General features: G+C 59.3%; 1 protein-coding gene across 1 annotated transcript; it reads right to left on the bottom strand.

Annotated features, from left to right (window-relative positions):
* Positions 1-2,029: 2,029 nt before the first annotated feature.
* On the bottom strand, positions 2,030-15,054 carry SEMA6C (semaphorin 6C). Its single transcript, XM_040461245.1, is given in 20 exon segments — positions 2,030-2,359; positions 2,361-3,187; positions 3,599-3,694; positions 4,067-4,111; positions 4,282-4,337; positions 4,475-4,552; positions 4,800-4,946; positions 5,232-5,405; positions 5,646-5,802; positions 6,082-6,209; positions 6,497-6,714; positions 7,047-7,135; positions 7,305-7,424; positions 7,632-7,722; positions 7,946-8,047; positions 8,403-8,459; positions 8,618-8,681; positions 8,969-9,083; positions 10,846-11,011; positions 14,814-15,054. Coding segments are annotated over 19 exon segments (2,892 nt in total). The 5' UTR covers positions 10,958-11,011; positions 14,814-15,054; the 3' UTR covers positions 2,030-2,143.
* Between the last annotated feature and the right edge of the window lie 888 nt (positions 15,055-15,942).

Here is a 15,942-nt window from a genome sequence, read left to right as displayed (position 1 = left end):
CCTGTAAATTGCTGCTGCCTGCACAGAGTCACAGGATTAACTTCTCTTGCACCTCTCTTTTGAGTCTATATTTAAACTTGAGGAACATTTACCCCTTTCTTGTGACCACCTTCAGAGCAAGCACTGAAGTATTTTGAGCCTTGTCCCTCAGAACAGAAGGCTGAGAAAGGATGCAGCCCTAACATTTTTCTTTGTCCTGGCTTTAACACCTTGGTTTGAAGAGGATAGTGAAGTCGTGTTTGGAAAGATTCTCCGGTCCTCCCTTGCTCTCCTTCACCATCTAGGAAACTAGCAACGGTTTTCAAACATCTTGGTTTATGTAAGGCATCCAAAGAGGGTTAAACTAAGACCTAAAGGACCTCTCCAACCTGGGAGAACAAGCTCCAAGCAGAGGGTAGACTGCAGAGAACAAATATGGCAGAACAAGGTGTGAGGAAAGTTCAGAGGGTAATTTTCAAAAAACTGTGAGGATATAAAGGGAAACCGATTGCTTAGAAGATCGCAAAGTTGGGACGCCTAAGCATGAGTTTGGAAGAATCACCATCTCAAAAGGTACCGTGTTTTCTCCTTTGAAAGTATTTTTACATACATTATCATTACTTGAGCCTCTCAAACAACCCCATTTTTCAGATGAGGAAACTGAGGTTTGGGGCAAAGTTGTGACTTGTCAGGATTACAGGTAGTCAAGGGAGGAGCAAGAAACAATCTCCGTTCTTCACCAAATTGTTCTCAGCGGTTTCCCATCAAAGGCCCTTCCGCGGCAAACAGGGCAATGGACTGCCAAGGCTTCCTTAGCGGCAGGGTCTGGGCCGGCCTCCAGGCGGCGCCAGTGGGACGGCGGCCTAGGGCTCCAACTGGGCGGATACTCGGGCCACGAGCCGGCAAAACCCCGGACTTGTAAATCCGCAAAAGCGGCCACGGCCCCCGAGAGGCTTTAAGAGACCTTAGACTCGAGGTAGTGGGCGGGACAGACGGTCCTGTCAGCCCCTCCCATTGGCCCGCGGGGTAACAGACAGGTATCTTCAGCCAGCCCCAGCTAGATGAACGACCGAACGGGCACCCGCTCCTGAACCTCGTCGGCACACGGTGTGCAGCCGGACACTCCTCCGCGAGAGGAGGCTACGCATGCGTGCAAAAGGGAACAGACGCTCTGGATACTCCCTCCCGCTCTGCGAAGGGAAACTAACTGCTCCTTAGGGAACTGCCAAGGGTAGCCCCTGCCTCCGACAGCGCGGACTCCTTTGCTCTTCTGTGCAGCCTCCCGGTCATGCGACCCAGACTCCAAATTCTTTAGGACAAGATTTCCTGTTGTGAAACGTAAATCACTTGCGCTGCAGCTTCATTTTATTTCTCAAAAAGTACCCTCCCCCACCCCATGGAACAAGCTAGGAAAACGTCCTCGATCCAGGAACGTGCTCCGGTGCACTCCCCACCCCACCTAAGCTTGGCCGTGGGTCTCCTGGGCCCCGGCTCATCGCCACACACCATTTCTTTGCTTGCCTCCTTCAGGAAACCTTTCCTGATTAACCCCGGTGGGACCGCAGCCATCCCAATTACTCGGGAGAGTGCGAGGCCAAGATAAAGGCAGAGATTCGGGGGCAGAGGCGCCTAGCGAGCGGACCGGTTCCCGCCCCGCCCCCTCCGCTAGGAAAGTCAGGCACGACTCGGGGACAAAAAGCTGTATTGGGAAGCGGAGGCTCCTACACAGTAGGAGGAGGCACGTCCCGGGAGGCCCGAGGACTCCGTACACAGCGCGCGCGCGGCCCCAGCCCCGTCGGTCCGTCCATCCGTCCTGCGGCCCGCCCGCGGCACAGTCTATGGAGGAAGTCCGAAGGGGCGAGTTAAGGCAGCTTGGCTGAGGGAGGGGGAAGTAGGAGTGCGCCAGTTCCCCGCGAAAAGCTGGCTCACTGAGGGGGCGAGCTTCTTCTCACCTCCCACTCCTCTCTCGAGGACAGGGGGAAAGACAGTCAATAAATAAACCCGAGGCGGGCTGAGACCCCAGGAGACTCTCAGAGTCCAGAAAGGCTGGAGGTGTGGAACGCGGAGAGAGGGAGGGGTTCTGTCCTTGGAGACGCGTCCATGCTCTTGGCCTTGGAAGGCGCGGGCCTCAGGGGCCCAACTGGAGGACGCAGCGCAGCTCCCTTTAAAAGTGAAAATGGCTGCCGTTGGGGATGGCCGGCGGGGGGGAGGGCGCGACGAGGGGCGGCTTCTGGGGCAGCTGCGGCTTCTCGACGTCCACCCTCTTTAGGGCGCGGCCCCGATAGCCCTCCGGCCGGCCCAGGTACAGAAGATGTCTCCCGGGCCCCCCACAGTACCTGGAGGGGCCCCCCGAGGGGACCCGAGTGAGCAGGGCCGGGGGGGGCACGATGCGTGGGGAAGGGCGTTCTGCGGCCGCCCCCGACCCCTAGCCGGGGAGCGGGGGCGGAGAGGGCGGGCCGCGTGGAGGGGGCCGCGCACTTGCCCTCGGGGGGCACGTCCAGCCTCAACGGCGGGCCACACTCCCGGGGCAGGAGGCTGGGGCCCGCGAACAGGGTGGGGGTGGGGCTGGGTTCCGGCGGGAGCGCCCGCGAGGTAAACGCGGCCGCGGCCAGGGGCTCGGCCCCCTTCCTGGGTGGCTGCGGACCGTGGAGGTAGCGCAGCAGTTCTTCCAGGGTGGTGACCTCCACCGCCTGCCCGGGACAGCCGGGCGGCGGCGGCCTCACCAGCACGCGGGGCGCGGGGCCGCCCGCCGCGTTCCCGCCCCGCACGCGGCCCTGGCCCTCCTTGGCATTGTTCCCGTTCTGGTTCCACTCCCAGGGGCCCCCGGCGTGGCGGAGGTGCTTGGCCGGCAGCTCGGGCGTGGACTCCGGCGTGGGCAGGCAGGCCAGCTCCGGCGGGGCCACGCCCTCGGAGGGAGGCAGGAAGGTGGTGTAGAGCTGGGGCGGCTGCGCCCCGTCTCCGTCCTTGGACTGCGGCGGCTCCGGGCCCGCACCGTGCAGCCGGGCCAAGCTGCGAAGGGAGAGAGGGCGCGGGAGCCCCGGAGTCTCGACGTCCTTGCTCCGACGTCGGTGGGCTCGGCGGCACGCGCAGGAGACCAGGAGGCCAGAGACTGAGGCGCCCAGAGCGAAGGCTGCGGCAGCACAGGCCAGGAGGAGTGGGATGGGGACGGAGAGGGAGGCTGAGGCTGGGGGGAGGTCCCGGCGCACGCCTGCTGACCGAGAGGGAGGAGGGAGGCTCAGCCGAGGTAGGGGGGTGTGGGAGGGCGCTGCACCTCGCTCCCGCTGCTGCTCGCCTCCTCCGCTCCAGCACAGCCTGACCCTCCTCAGAATGACCTCCCTTGACCCCTCAACGCACAGCCCATCACACCAGCCCTCACACACAGGCTAGAGCTTGGGCCTTGGGGAGTCCCCAACCCAGCTCTGGCCCCTGGAGCCATGCCAAGAGCAGGTGCCAAACTCTGCCAGTGCAGAAGGAGGTGGGTAGGAGATGCCCAGCTCTGGGGAGAGGGGGCACCAGACAGGCATTAGTGAGCATCAAACGTGTCAGTGAGGGGCTTGGAGTTCTTCAAGAATCAGCAGCCCCACACTTCACTCCTGTCCCTCCCAACCAGCCCCCTTACCCTGAGTGTGAGCTCCAATAGTGGAAGACTGGGGCCGGGGGTGGGCATCACTGAGGGGGCTGGGGGTCTCAGGGGAAGGGCCAGGACCCAGAAGCACTGGTGACAGAGACCAGGTCAGAGCCAGTGAGGCTCCTGTTTTCCACCTCTGACACCCATTCAGAGGGTCCTCCCCACCCCCACCCACCCCCTTTGGAACCCCAAAGTCCAGAACTCCAGCCTCTCCTTTCTTCTGGGCATGGGGAAGGGCTCACCATGCAGGCATTCTTTCATGTAGTTTTTTCAAACACTATTTATTTAAGCACCCTACTGTATGCCAAGCACTGAGCTATATGCCAGGTGTGTGGAGGATGCTAACCCTTGAGACTCTCTCAGTGGGTCCGGGGTGCTGGTCTGCTGCTGCCAGGGAGCACAGACTTGGGTGAGTGTGGGCCGGGCAAGGGGGGATGAAGTTGGAATAGCCAGACTCACCATAAGCGGAATCCCCTGTACCAGACTGACTCCCAGTAGCTCCATCTATGAATAAGGAAGACGGAGAGTGAAGACAGGGGCAGGGAAGCTTCTAGAAGAACTGAAAGGGGTGACTGTGCTACAGAAGGACAGAAACCCACACCCGGGATGGTCGCTGAGGGCCTTCAGAGCCATGTGTAGCTGTGGCTACAGCAACCACTGCCCCGGCCATTTACCTTGGCAGTCACTATGCTCCGTGGATTCCTGGTTCCCAGCCGGATCCACATCAGTCCTAGAAGGATATGAGGTGGATGGGGGTGTCTCAGTTCAGTTATCCATCTTGCCCCCCAGCCCCTGCCCCGGCCCTCAGCTCCCTCTCCTAGTAGTGGGGAGCTTTCTCCTCAGGAGGTCCAGGGGCCCCTCACTTACCCACCGGGTCCCCTGATATCCACACAGCCTCTGGAGCTGTGCCATCCACAGTATGGGTCCTGAGAAGCCAGACAGCTCCTGGGGGAGACGGAGACATCTGAGGCTCTCCCCTCTAATCACAGCCCATGCCCCAGCCCCAGATCCCATCCTGCCTACCCTGATTCCTGTTCTAGTCCCTGGTTGCTGCATACCTACAGAATGCTCCAGGCAACCCTCCCTCCTGACCCTCCCCTGCATTTCTCTGCCACCCCCCATGCCTGTGTCCCCATGCTCCTTCTGGCTCAAGGAACCTCCCCAGGCAGGCCTGCCCTCAGCCTCTTCTCACCTCTGACAGGCCCCGTGCCGGGCACACCGACTGAGAGGGAGGTAGATGATGCAGCCAGAAAAAGCCACAAAGAGCCTGTGACCTTCAGTGTCCAGCTCCAGCCCTATGACCCGCCGTGCCGTTTGGGCCGCCCGCTTCCCACTGCACCTAGGATGGAGCCAGAAGGAATCAGAGATGGCGCAGGTGAGGCTCCTGTCTCCGGGGGGGGGGGGGGGTGTTAAAGAACAGAAGGTGGGGAGGTGCACAAGCCCTGAACACAACTCATAGGACTGCCCCACCAAACCACCCAGCTTCTTGCCAAATCCCTATACCCTATAGCTTCTGGGGAGTTCCCACCCTATCGCCCCACATCTCCATCCACCACCTCACTTCCCATTCCTGCTCTGCAAGGGGGGTGGGGGGGTGGGAGGGACTGCCAGAGGAAGGCCTCACCTGGCAGGGCTGTAGGCATTGATTTCTTCCAACAGGATGGGCTCAGGGCCCCCTGATGGCCCCCCTGGGGGCAGTACCTTCAGCACTGTCCCATCTTCGGAGCCCAGGAACAGGACTGTGGTGTTACCGTAGGGACCAGCCCTACCATCCACAGCTAACTGGGTCAGTAGAGCCCTGGAGGGATAGGCCTTGTGTCAGGGCAAGCTGACTAGTGGCAGACGGCCCATGTATCCTGGTGCCCACTTCCGGGTGCTTCCTCCCGCCCAGACTTTTTCTTCTTCTCACTCTCCCTTCCACTTTCATGGGTTCTTCTTCCCACCAATATGATTTAGCTTGTGAGGTCGGAGACAGAGAGTGGCGGGGGCGGGGGGGGGGGGGAGTTGGGCAGTAGCTGTCATTTGTCTAGCCACATACCTGCTGGTGAGGGTGAGCAGAGGCTGATGGGTAGCAGGTGGCACGGCCGGGTCCAGCAGTGGGTGAGCCTTGATAAAGGTCAGGACGTCGTCAGGGAGATCTCTGGAAGAGGGGAACAAGGCAGCCACACCTACACCGGCCCAGGACCCTGGCCTGGTAGGCACATGGAAAGGAGCCATGTTAGGACGGGGACCCAGGATTTAGTTAAGTACCCCACCCCCCCCAGCTGCTCCCAAACATGATTGGTAACCTTTGCTCTACCCCTTCACACAGACATTCAACTACAGCCTTCCTTTTCTCCACAGCTCTCCAGTCCCATGCCAACCCACTGAGCCCCCTCCCCCTAATCCCATAGACCCTCTCTTCATAATCCCATGTGGGAACACACTGCTTGCTTCTGCCCCGACAAAAGCCACCCCCATCCTGGGTACCTGGGGGGAGGGAACCCTGTCTTCAGATACGGGTGTCCAGGCCCCATCCAGACTCCTCTGCTCCTTGAACTTGCCCTCAAATGCATGCTCGATATCATCCAGGTAGAAGGCACAGACTGCAGAGCCAGGGATGCTGAAGGAGCCAGAAAAGGATGTGGGCTGGGGGTTGGGAGGGATAGCACAGCCCCTCCCAGGTGAGACACGGCAGCTGCCCTTATGCACCATATTAGGACGTGGAGCCTGAGAGGGTGAGACAGTCTCTGGGGGCCATGCTGGGAGAAAAAAAAATGAACAGAATAGTAAACTGGCCTTGAATGGAGTCTCCCCTCAATGTAAGGCATCAGCAGGCTGTGGGAGGGGGGCTCAGATGCTGGTGGGACAAGGGACAGATTGGGCCATGTCGGTTAGTCTACTACTAACCTATTGGTCTGCGTGGTGAAGACCCCAAAGAGAGCAGAGCGGCCATACAAGTTCACAGGCCCAGTTAAGGCCTGTAAGACGTCAAAATAGAAGGTAGAATCTCCAGGAACAGAGCAGTTGAGCCGCAGCTTCAGGAAGGATGTCCAGTGGCGGTCCAAGGCCCGAGGTGAGCCGCCCATGTCACGTTTACATACTCGGGCCACCCTGGAGAATTGCACCTGGGTGGGGGGGGGAGAGCCAGGACTAGGAGAACAGGGAGGGCCCCAGGGCCAGTGGCGGGGACACGAATCTGGAGTGTTGGAGGACCGAGAGACCAATGTTAGGGGCACAGCAAAGGAAGGGTATAGCGTGGTAGATCGGTTGGGGTCAAGGATGAGGGACACAGCAGGATGTGGGGGCAGAGGGCTGGGGGCTACTCCAAGTTGGGGCTCAGAGTCCAAGGGACTATATGGTGGAGATTAGGGCCAGGAGCTCTTCACTGACTCTTGACTGGCTCCTCAGGATCCAGCAGAACTCTCTAGCTACCCACCCCTGGTGCCCACCTCCTTACCCTTCCCAGCCGAGCATCCTCCACAGAGACCTCTCGGAAGAAGAAGTAGACATGGTCTCCGTGCTCCAAGGCGTGGACGAAGTGTGGCTCTGAGGGGGCGGAGACAGGAAACAGCATGCTCAGAGACTCCAGGCCCCACACAGCCTTCTGCCTTTCACACAGGCACAGTACCAATACCACCACCCTCTGCCTGCTCCCTGCACCTCCCCCTGCACCTCCTCCCCAAGAGCAGCCTCCCTCCCCCAGGCCCTCCCTGACCTCTGAGCCACTTGGAGTCGTACTTGGCGGAGCGGAGTGGGGGCTGAGGCCCAAGGCTTCTGTAAACCACAGCATCACTGGCCTGGAAATCCGCAGCTGTGGCTGAGTATAGGCTGCCCTCTGGAGGGGCGGGTAGGGGGGAGTCAGGGGAGGGCCCAGGGATCTGGCGCTTCTTGGGCCTCCTACACCCCTACCTCACTCACCCTGGCCCTGCCCCCTACCTCAACCTTCCACTCAGGAGCATAGGGAGAGACCAAATTGGGAGAAGGGCTGAGGTGGTAGCCCCCTCCGGCCACAGGCCCGCTTCTCACGTGCCCAGGTGCACACCTGCAAAGATGGCCACGTTGGACTGGGTGGCATCAAAGGGGCATCGAGCCTGCCCACTCAGCTCTTCACCCTCCTGCTCCAGCGAAGTTATCTGGAGGGAGAGGGAACAGATTCTTGGAACCATCAGGGTCTCGGAGTCTGGCTCCATCACCCACCTCCCCGCGTCCCCTTGCCTCTCTCCCCAACCCCTTCAGGACCCTTGCATTCTGGACACTCCGGTTCCCCTACCCTCGCTGGTTGCCCACCTTGGGTTCTCTTCCCACTCCCATCATGACCCCTTCCCTGCCCCACACCCCCTCCCTCCGCCGTTGTACCCCATAGCTGCGGCACACGGGGCTGAATGAGTTCGTTCCACAGGCAAGGAGTGTCTGGGAGTCCCAGGGAACAAGAACACGAATATAGTTGTGGCACTCGTCCTAGAGAAGCCAAAATTCCAGGTCAGCGACAGGGCTCCCTAGGACTGGGACAGGGGGCCACAGGAAGTAAGGCCACCTCCCCTGAGACGGTCAGAGCAATGTGGGGTAAAGTCCCAGCCAAGCTATTTGCTACCCTGCAACCTCAGACAGATTCTTTGGCCTGCTAGAGCCTAGCTCTTCTGTGAAGGAAGGCAAAAACTATTCATCCCCTTTCCTGCATCCCCCCCACCCCACCCCAGATGCAAGTCGGCGGGAAAACTGGGCACAGCAGAGGACCACTGTGGTCCTGGACAGAGCCTGGAGAGGCGGGAAATTCTCCCCTCGAAATTGTCACCCCGCTCCTCACGCTCCTCACCGTCAGCTTTCCCCGCACAACACAGTTCTCCATGTCTTGGCTCCGCCATGTTAGATACTGAAGGGAGAGACAGAAGGGAGGGAACATCATGGGGCAAGCTGGATGCCCCCTCACATGACGGCTCCTTTTAGATTCTTTTTCCCACCCGCTGGACCCCCAGCAGACCTTTCCAGGCCTCATCTCCATGCCTGCACCTCCTGCCACATGCCTCTTACCTTGTTGGGCACCAGCCCCTCCCCTGCCTCCTGGGCTTGAAGATCGAAGGAGAAAACGTGATCCCTGCAGGGAGAGGTGAGGAGGGATCAGAGCCAAACGAAGGCACCCCACCTGAGCTCCTTACTGCCACCCTGCTCAGGCTCAGTGGTCAGAGACAAACATCGCAGACCTCCTGCTATCCCCCCCTTACTCCATGCCTCGGCATTTGCGCTCTGGGTCCAAGCATGTCCACGTCCCATGGCTTGTACACCTGCATGTGTCCCCTGCAAGGTGCTGCAGTGGCCATGCAGGTCCCATGTCTGCCCAGGAGCATGCATGTCGGCCCCACAACAGTGCCACGGCCAGTTTACCGGGCAGCCACTAGCAAGGTCCGGTTCAAGGTTAGGAATCTCTGAAAGTCCAGCCCAAGTTCGGCAACCACAGCATCATCCTCCAGGCCCCGGAACCAGGATAATGGGGAAGTCCCTAGAAGACACAGAGAGGTGGGTGCTGAGGCTGAGCCAGGACACCATGCACTCCCCCAATACCCTTTCCAGCCAGATGAAATCCAGCCATGGACATTGTGGATGAGGAAGACAAGTTGTGAGGTATTAAAAAAACTATTAATACAGCTATTAATAAAATAATGCTAGCCCTGAGCACTTAACCTCGGCCAACCACCATGTTAGCATTTTAGATGCCTTGTTTAATACAACCCTATAAGGGAAATACAGTAAAACTTGGTTTGCAAGCATAATTCATTCTGGAATGATGCTTGTAATCCAAAGCACTCGTATATTAAAGTGAATTTCAAGAACCATTGGCTCAGTTGTGATCAAGTGATATTCAGTATCACATACTATTTGTATCACAAGACATCGCTCATTCATCAAGTTAAAATTTATTAGAGGGGCACCTGGGTGGCTCAGTCGGTTAGGCATCCAACTTTGGCTCAGGTTATGATCCCCCACGGTTTGTGAGTTCAGGCCCCACATCTGTCTTTGTGCTGACAGCTCAGAGCCTGGAGCCTGCTTTGGATTCTGTGTCTCCCTCTTTCTCTGCCCCTCCCCTGCTCGCGCTCCGTCTCTCCATCTCTCTAAAGATAAACATTTTTTTAATTAAAATTAAAAATAATGTTTGCTTATCTTGCCGCAAGGTTTTACTATACTAATATTGGCCCCACTTTACAGATGAGGAGTCTGAGGCTTAAAGCCATTAAGGAATTTGCCTAGTTTATTTAGCTGGGAAGTGGAAGGCACTGGGATTCAGATCCAGGTCTGTCCTACTCCAGAGCTGAACACAGTTCCTTCTTGGAAGGGCTGTAGGGCTGGCTAGCGCTCCCCTCTCGTTCCCGTGCCATACACTGTCCTGTCTGGAGCACTTACTCCATTTCTCCCAGCTTTTGGTATCATCCCCTCAAGGCTCTTCAGAAGCCACCTCAGCCGTCCCAGGTCACTGTCTCCGTTGACCACCCTCCGTGTCTGCTGGCCTGACCATGGCAACCATGATCATCAGCGCCCAGAGGCAGCTCAGAGTTCAGACATAGATGCTTTAATGTTTATATGGTGCTCAGAACCGCATCTGGCACATGCAAGTGTTTGCTATTCTTATCCCCCAACACTTACTCCCAGGGACCCAACTGCAGTCCCTTGGTCCTTAAAATTACTCTAAATTCTACATCCATAACAGGAACCTGCAAATAGATCAAGGTTCTTCTCAGAAAAAAGTGGGTGTATGGTTTCCCTCACAGTGGGACCTAGGCTTAGTTGTGGTGCAAATGGTGGAGATGGGGGAAGAGGTGTGGGGAACCACTGAACCAGCCCTGAACCTTTGTGGCATACCTAACAGTAATAGCAAACACACAGGCAGCACTTACCATGTGCCAGACCGTGTTCTTGGCGCCTCATTTAATCTCTACATAACTCTGAGGCAGAATGCTATTTGCTCTCTTCATTTTGCAGATGAGGAGACTGAGGCAAAGGAAGGTTAAACAATCTAACCAAGGTTGTGAGGCTAATGAGTCGCCGGGCAGGGATCCAAACCTGCTAAGGTTTGGTCTGGCTGAGAGTCCGTGCTCTTAACCACCAAATGACCGCACTGCCTCCAAGTGAAGGAAGCAGGGCCAGCAGCGCCCCGTTCCCTCTACCTGTCTGCTTCCCCTGCTGGGTGTCTTCCTGTACCCTGGCCTCCTACACAGGGGTCTGGAGTGAAGAGCTCACCCAGCGGGGTGTCGGGCCAGGGCACTCACCTTGCAGGTCAGAGGTCAGCAGAGGGAGGGGGTCCTGGGGGACGGCAGCCTGGGTATGGGGAAGTGAGAGCAGCAGGAGCAGCAAGGGCATGAAGCGGGGGGCACGGGGCATCCTGTGCGGGGCAGCTCAGGCCCCAGGGGGTGCCCCCTCACCCATATGCCGGCCCTGAAAGAGGAGACAGATAAAAGTGGGGGAAGGGGCCAGATCCCTTCCCCCCTGGCCCAGGCGGGCTCCTCCCCTGGTCTGACCCTAGAGGACCCTGTGGGCCGGGGGAATCAACCCTTTCTCTGGCACTGCCTCGGTCCCAGCCAGCTGTCACTGTCACTCCAGGCCTTTCTCTCTCCAACTGGCCCAAACTGGCTGGCGTGAGACCTGCAGGCATGACCCCAGGTAAGGACAGGACACGCCCGTTCCCCTTCCAAACCTCACACGGCCTCTTCTCCTTTCTTCTGAGTGGGCCTGGGACATTCGGTAGGTGACACCTCCCGGCCCCCCTCTTACTAACCCCTTCTCAGTTATAATTAGACACTGAAGCCTTAAAATTATAAATAGTGACTCCTTGGCACTGGAGGGAGGAAGAGGGCACCGTGTCTGCCTCACCCTCCCTCACAGACCCAGACGGCACCCTGGGAGCCATTCAGGCGCTGTGCCCGGGGAAGAGGCAGCTGCGAGGAAGCCATCCCCTCTCTAGGGTTGGGGAAGGACAGAGTGGGGGCAGGAAGCCTAGGGGTCGTTGTCTTAGTCTAAGTTCATGCCTCAAGGGCTCTTTGCTAGGGAGAAGCTGGGTAGGGAGGGGTACGGGGTGGGGTGGGGGGGCTGCCTTAGCCAAAAATGCATCTGCATCAGAGCCAGATCAGAGGCTAAACTTAGCTCTGGCTGCAGCTGTCTGCCCGACCACTGTGCCCCCTCCCAGCCTCTCCAACCCCCTGCTCCCTCCCTGGCTCCCAAGAACCAGTGCAAGTACTTGATGAGGAGGAGCAGACGCCTATGAGGAGCCAGGGATGCAACTGGCTATACTGGTGATGAGAAATGGCTCAACACGTATGTCCCTCTTTCCCTTCCTTCCCTCTTCAGGCTGCCTCAAAATGGAAATATAAATAATTCAACGACAGGCACAGGCAACGGTAGCCCAAAGTCCAGGAAAAATGGATATGGTGAAAGCGTGGTAAGACTGCCCTTCCCACTCATCAGGCACCGCCAACCCCACCCCAGCTGACCCCGGTTGGGCCCCGCAGTGGGAGGTGTACTCCAGCTTCCTGCCCTCCCTCCCCTCAAACTGAAGCGAGGGGCTGAGTGGCTCCTGAAACCAGGTCGGGTGAGAATCCTTCCTTTCTGTGAATAGACAGCTATCCTTCACCAATCCTTAGTTGTTCATCCCACCATGTCCCCTTAAAGAACAGACCCTGGGTTTCCAAGCCCAGCCCATTCCATCTCCCCAAATCCACTCTTGGAGCCAGGACCCAAGTGTACCCCACCCCCAGTCCAGCGTCACTGGTGGGGAGGTTGACGTCAGATGGGGTCCCAAGAGGGCTGGAGGAGGGGAAGGGGTAGGAACATCTAATGATGACCCCCTCCCCAGGGGCAGAGCAGTCAGCTAGCTAACGACCCTCTGGTGCTGAAAGGCCAAGCCTCCCTAACCACCCCACCCCCATCCCCGGATGCTGGTGCTCCCAGGGGAAGAGAAAGGGACCCAGCCTGTCTCCTATCCTCCCCCTCCGGCTCCCCCCCCCCTCCAAGTTGCCCTGGGCAACTGGTATCTTCACCCAGGAAACAACTTTGGCCTCTGGCAAGTGGGGAGAACAGCCAGACCCCTCTTCCTGCTCCCAGACCAGGCCAGTTTCCATCCCCTGCCTTCAGGAGCTGCTGCCCTTTCCTCACCTGGGGTCGTGACTCCTGTGGGGGTTTGAGGGGGATAGGAAACCTGTGACCTGATGGAAGAAGGGACAGGAGGGAAGAGGCTTAGCTAGACCTCCTTACCACATCCCTTAGAAGTAAATGTGAAAATTTAGGAGAAGTCTACTGAAGCTAGGGAAAGGGACGTGCGGCCCTGGAAAGGTGTGGGTGTGTTGTGAGGTGGCGTGGGGCGGGGTGTTGACAGTGAGCTAGATTACAGAGGTGCCGGCCGCTTCAAACCCAAAGATGTGAGGGCAGGGGCAGGGGCTGGCCCCTAGCTGGAAACTCCTGGAACTGAAGGACTAGTCTTGGGGAAAAGGGTGACAGGGAGAGTTTGTGGGGCATGACGACCACTCCCACATTAAAACCCTCAGAATCCAGCAGCCTTCACCGAGAAAGCGCCCTAGCTGGGGACAATAGAGGCTAATTTGCATCTCATTTACATGCTCTTCATTTCTAGGCAAAATGCTCCGATAGCAAACATCCCCAGCCCCTTCCTTCTTCCCTAAGAGAGCAGGTCCTGCCTCCCTCCTGCCCAGTGTCTCTGCGCCCCACCCCCTGCCTTGGACTGGATTAGTCCAGCCTCTGAAAACACTTGGTTGGCCTTCGCATTGGCCCCCTAGACTTGTATGATATGTCTTTAAGAAGGCTTCCCACATTGGTTTTTGGAGGAGCAGCATCTGAGCAGTTCCCATCCCACCCGGGGCCTGGGGAAAGGCATCATACCCCCCATCTGAAGCAAATGGGGGAGGCCTGGCCAAACCTTTCTTCCCCTCCTAGGTCTTCTCTTTGCTGGGAGAGAAAACAGCCCTTCTCTCTCCTCCTGGCCCTACGGCCACCTCTGGGGAGTGGCCAGGGTCATAGCCAGAGTCACAACCAGAGTCAAGGCGGGTGGAGGGGGAGGCTGGGGAAGGGATGGAGAAGGGGAGACCGGGCTGGGGACAATAGCAGGAAGCTCTCAGGCTGGTCTCCCGCCCCAGTCCACCTTCCTCTGGGGGAGCAGACAGGAGGTAGAGGGGGTGGGGGGCGCGGTGAGGATCCTCGAGAAACAGGCTGAAGGCGCATTCCCTTCTCCAAGACATTTCTCCCACCCTCTGCCCCTGGTTCCGCACCTACTCTCCCTTCCACCCAACCCCCAACGAGGATAATCCAGGTGTTTAGAGCCTGGCATAAGATGGGCCCCGGGCCAGGGGCTCGACGTGTCTCCCCCTCACTGGATCTGGGGCTCCGAGAGGGGCGGGCAGCAGAGTCTGGGCCGGGACCGGGTCCCAGAGCCACGTTAGCGGGAGGAGGGGCTGGAGGGGCCTGCAGGCGCAGAGTGAGGATGAGAGCGGGGGTTGGGGAGCGGAGGCGGGTCTCCCAGGCCAGAGAAACAGGGCCAGAGGCTGGGAACCAAAGAGGGCAGGCCTGCGGCCGGCGCTGAGCGGGGTCCGCGGGCTAAAGGTTCAGTCTCCAGCTAGGCTCTCCTCCTTGGGAGACCCTGGTCTAACAAAAACCCGGGGCGAGTGGGGTGAAGAAAGGAGAAGGGCGCGGGACTGTTGTTTCTCGGGGGCCCCCTTCCCCGACTCTCTGCCCCAGCCAACCTCCTGAGAGGTGCTCAGACTCCCGCTTGCACCAGGACAGAGGTGCAACCGTGACACCAAAGTCCGGAACGACGCGTCCCCCTTCCTATCCCTGCAGAGACATCGAGAGGAAGGTCCAGTTCTCCGCGGGTTTCGGAGCCTTAGTTTCCCTGCCCGGGAGTCAAGGCACCAGGGTTTCCACCCTCTGCACGGTGCGCGCCTCAGATAATCCCCTTTCGCGCTCCCCAATCCAGGGGACGCGACTCAGAGAAGCCCGGTGGGAAGAGGAGCCCAGACGCTGCGCCCAACAGTGCACTGACGGGGCTCGGCCACGGTCCCCTCCTCCCTCCAAGCACGCCAACTCCGCTGACCCTCTCCACCAGCCAGGCACACAGCGCGCTGGCACCCTCCCGGTTCCCTCTCGCACTTCGGAACGTTGTCCCCAGCTGCGGCGTCCCCCGTCCTCCTGGCCTCCCCTGCAGCCCCATCTCCCCAAGCTCCGGGGTACTTGCTCCGAGATCCGGGTCAGCGGGACCGAGATCGCAGCGGGCGGGCAGCAGCCCCGCACCACGCCGAGTTCGCAATCCGTGATTGGGGCTCTGGCGAGATGTGGTGAGCGTCCGAATGGGATGGAGCCCGGATCTGAGCTCCCGGCCGCTGTCGGGTCTGGCAAGCCGCGGGTCCCAGTCGCAGCCCCCACTCCCGCCGCGGCTCCGTGCAGGAAAACAATGCGACCGCCCGGGGCTTTGGGCCGGGCCCCAGCCGCCCCGCCCGCCTCCCGGCCGGCTCCGCCTCCCGCCCGCCTCTGGGTCGCCGCAACCAATCTGGCTCTCGGAAGTTGGCTGGACACCGCCTTCTCGACACCTCTTCACCAATAGTCCTCCTTGGGGGCGGGGCGTAAGGAGCACCGCCCACCGAGAGGGCCAGGTCGGGAGGCTGAGCCAGAGACCAAAGCCAGGCGCGAGATGGAGAAACCAGCGGACCATCGCCGAGACTCGTACGGAGGAGGGGGTCTCACGGAGAGGTCCTGGGAGAAATCTTACAAGAGAGGAAGGAAGCGAAGCTGGAAGGAGAGACCGACGGGAAACCCGGAGACTCGGCTAGGCTGGACTGTCTGAACCGCGCGACTCAACCTCCCTCCTTTCTCCCCAATGGCTTTGGCTACCTGGCTTCCACTTCGGGGGGGGGGGGGGGGGGGCCCCCCCGCCCCCCCCCCCCCCCCCCCCCCCCCAGCATTTTTTTTCGGGCGCCCCCAGTTTGTCGGGGGGGGGGGGGGGGGCCCCTCTCCCCTCTGCCCCCAACCCTCTGTCCCTCCTCTCTACTGTTTTTACCTCGACCTCCTTGTTTCTTCCCATGTGCCTCCTCTGGTTCATGATGACCCCAATAAGGGAGGCCTAGCATGCGCTTGAGGGCTTGAGGCCTGGGAAAGGAAAGGAAGGTGTCACCAGGAGGTTTCCCTTGTCCCCATCATCTCCTCCCCTCTCACCCCTACTGTCAGAGCAGGATGGGCTTAGGCCACTAGGCCAGGAACTACGGAGCCAGGAAGCCAGGGTGGCTGGCAGTCAGGCTGTTGGGTTGATGGAAGAGGACAGGTGAGTGAGGCTCAAGCCAAAAGAGAGACGTGGAGATTGGGACAAACTG

Source organism: Herpailurus yagouaroundi, unplaced genomic scaffold, assembly GCF_014898765.1.
Source record: "Herpailurus yagouaroundi ecotype Mexico unplaced genomic scaffold, PumYag 254, whole genome shotgun sequence".
NCBI classification, from domain to species: domain Eukaryota; kingdom Metazoa; phylum Chordata; class Mammalia; order Carnivora; family Felidae; genus Herpailurus; species Herpailurus yagouaroundi.
This window is presented reverse-complemented; position numbering and strand designations above follow the sequence as displayed.